General features: G+C 55.0%; 1 protein-coding gene across 1 annotated transcript; it reads right to left on the bottom strand.

The window, feature by feature from the left end:
• Positions 1 to 347: 347 nt before the first annotated feature.
• Positions 348 to 1,755, bottom strand: LOC136496696 (probable BOI-related E3 ubiquitin-protein ligase 2). Its single transcript, XM_066492436.1, has 2 exons — positions 1,158 to 1,755; positions 348 to 1,019 (listed from the first exon to the last, which is right to left on the bottom strand). Exons 1-2 carry the CDS (start codon positions 1,644 to 1,646, stop codon positions 483 to 485), a joined length of 1,026 nt encoding a protein of 341 aa, XP_066348533.1. The 5' UTR covers positions 1,647 to 1,755; the 3' UTR covers positions 348 to 482.
• Positions 1,756 to 3,185: the final 1,430 nt, after the last annotated feature.

Genomic DNA, 3,185 nt, shown 5'->3' with positions numbered 1-3,185 from the left:
AAAAAAATATAGGATCGTTTAGGGCGAGGCGCGTCACGAACAGTAGTCAAGATCGCCGCTCGTAACACGATGGATTACGCTGCAACTTCGAGCAGATTTCGCAGCTAAACTTTGGCCGATTTCTTCATTAATAACAAAAGCCTATAGCCCAAAATACTACCAAAAAATAGGGTAGCAGAAAGATATTCGAGCGGTGAACAAAGTTGGCGAATTAATAGAGACAAGTAATTAGCAGTACAACTAGCAACTGGGTCTAAAGATTAGCCTATGCTACAACTTCGAGCATTTCTACAGGATGTACTCCTACTGCTACTAGTGCCCCAACAAAAAGCTTGCCGCTTAACCCGTGTCACGTGACTCACGTGCCGGCGCATGCGTGCGGGAGGCAGCGGAACTCGATGATGAGAACCTGGGAACCGAAAAGACGACGACGACTACCGCCCGCCGCGGGAACAAACGCCGGCAGGGCCTGGCCTCCCTCGTCACAGCAGGACCTGGAGCGAGGCGTTCCTGGCGGCGGCGCAGACGGGGCACACCTCGGCGGCGGCCTCGCACGCGCGGCACAGGCACAGGTGCCGGCACGGGAGGAGCAGCACGCACGCGTCGCCGCCGCCGCACAACTTGCACGACGGCGACGACGAGCAGCCCCTGGACGCCGCGTCGTCGGCGACGACGAGCAGTCCCGACGGGGAGGTCTCGAAGCAGCAGGACCAAGCGTCCTCCGCCTCGCCGCCGCCATAGTCGGGGCCGTCGCCGGCGGGCTGCAGCAGCAGCTGGTCCAGCGTGGCGCGGAGCCCCGCGGCGACGGCCTCGTGGCTCCTGGCGACGCCCAGCCACGCCTGGCCCTCGGCGGCCAGCTGCCGGAGCCTGTCCTCCAGCTCCGCGTTGCGGCACCGGGCGCGCTCCAGCTCGGCCTCCGCCACGCGTAGCCGACCTGCCGCGGAGCGTTCCACGGCCTCGACCACCGCGCGCGCGTGCCGCCGGCGAGCCTCCTGGAGTCCCGCGCGCATCCTTTCCGTCTGCAGCACAACCATGCGGAGCAAGTATCAGATACCGTGTCCACGACGTATGTATGGAGGAAGGAACTCGACGGACTCCAGGTCACCAGATCAATCGATCAAGAGGGGAGGATCAATCAATCAAGAATTACAACGCACCTCGAGCCGCACCAGCGCGTCGATCTCCACGCCCTGGTGGTAGAGCTGCGAGAGGACGCCATTGGCCGACACCACCGCCCGACCGCTGGTGGACGCCGCGCCGCACCCGCCGGCCCTGCTGCTCTGCGCGTCGCCGGCGAACACTTGGCTGTGCGGCACCGGCAGGGGCAGAGCCAAGCCCTGCTGCTGGTGGCTGCCATCATCCAGGAACCCGGGCGCAACGCGTGCCCGCTTCCTCGGGAGGAACGCGTTGATGTCCCCGCCGCCGCCGTTGCAGGTGAGCTCGCTGCGCGGCTGGGCTTCGCCGAACGCGCCGTCCCCGATGGTGGGCGCCGGCGCCGGCGCGCACCCGCCGAAGCCGAGCTCGTCCAAGAACACGGAGGCGCCGCCGCCGCCGACCGCGGCGCCCTCCAGCGCCCTGAACGCGTGGCCGATGTCGTGGTGGGGGAGGAAGGCGGGGTTGAGTAGGTGCGGCGCCTGGACAGCCATCGACACCACCGCCTTGTCTTGGCAAGAAGAGGCCGGGAAGAGGGAAGGGAAGATGGATGTGGGTAGTGGAAAGGCAACGGGTGGGAGGGGAAGTTATATATACGGGAGACGGGGCGGGCCGGCGGGCGGTGCGGGGAAGACACGTTGGGTGTGTGGGGCGCCTGCAAGGAGACAAAAGCTGCCGGGTTTTTTTGTTTATCTTGACGAGTAGAGGGCTCAGGGAGGGAGGCAGGCAAGCAAGGCAGCAGGCGAACGGATTGGATGCTGCTGCGACCTCTCTTTTTCCCACGCCTTTAATAATGGCGATCGTTTACGCCGGAACCAATACTTTTATCGGGCCTCCTCGCCTTTGTCTGCGCTACGCTTCTTTTTCTCTTTTCCCTGTCATGGGGTTTTTTCTTTGATTTTGTTGGCTTGCCTGGCGATTGATTCGCCGAGTGGCAGCGTGACCCTGATGCAAGACGTGGAGTAGAGTGCGGGGCCTGGGTGGTGGTGGTGGTGGTCCGCGTGAGCCAGCATGCAAAGGGTGGCGTACCTGCCTCTGAGAGCTGACGTTATGTCTTTTTTTCCCTTTATTTAATTTAATTCAATCTACCTTTGTGTTTGCTCGATTGCGGTTGCGTCATTACCGGGGAAGTCATCAAAGAGCATTCCGGATAGGACCAGTAGGAAAAATGAAAAAGTCTACTATTCTAAGTAACAGATGATGATGATATTCTATCACCTTAGATGGTGTTTGGTTGCCCCTCCTAAATTTTAATCGTGGTCCCATCGAGGGTTTGATACATGCATGGAGTATTAAATATAGGACTAATTATGAAACTAATTGCATAGTTTGTTACTAATTTGTGAGACGAATCTTTTAAGCCTAATTAGTCCATGATTGGATAATGTGGTGCTACAGTAAACATATGCTAGTGACAGATTAATTAGGTTTAAAAAATTCTCGTGAAGTACGGACGGATTATGTAATTTATTTTTTATTAGTATCCAAACACCCCATGGCAACATCCTCCCGACACACCTCCTAAATTTTAGTCGCGGAATCCAAACACCACCTTAGAGCTCATACATACTCGCTAGGTAGCAAGTGGAGCCACAGCGATTAAATTAAGAACATGTTTGGACGAAATTCTAAGGATTTTGATATTTTTTATTTGAATCCTTAAATCCTTATGGATCCAAACGCTACTTAAAACAGGTGTACATGGGCTTTTAGTTCAACCAGGGTAGAAGAGAAAAAAAACTCTAGCCACAGTACCATTTTGGTGACCCATGTAATAATGGGTCCGTTGGATATAGATCTTGTTAAGAAGGGTTTTTTCGCATAAAATGATTTAACTTAAGAGGAATATTTTGCATTATAATAAAGATGCTTTTTTTTCTCTTCTCTAGAAACAAATTAGGAGCAAGTGAACTTAGAAAAACCTGGTTCACCGGCTCCAAAAGAATTCAGACCTAAAAAGCCTTAAAACGTGAACCACATAATTGTGCTACCGCGCTAGATTTTGTTGGCTTTCGTACACTATGTTACAAGTA

Source organism: Miscanthus floridulus, chromosome 12 (genome assembly GCF_019320115.1).
Source record: "Miscanthus floridulus cultivar M001 chromosome 12, ASM1932011v1, whole genome shotgun sequence".
Classification (NCBI taxonomy): domain Eukaryota; kingdom Viridiplantae; phylum Streptophyta; class Magnoliopsida; order Poales; family Poaceae; genus Miscanthus; species Miscanthus floridulus.
This window is presented reverse-complemented; position numbering and strand designations above follow the sequence as displayed.

Bases quoted from the DNA above. Each gene is read 5' to 3' on its own strand.
- LOC136496696 (XM_066492436.1), bottom strand. From the start codon at position 1,646: ATGGCTGTCCAGGCGCCGCACCTACTCAACCCCGCCTTCCTCCCCCAC. The intron at 1,020-1,157 runs GTGCGTTGTAAT...GTTGTGCTGCAG, and splicing joins ACGCGCTGGTGCGGCTCGAG to ACGGAAAGGATGCGCGCGGG.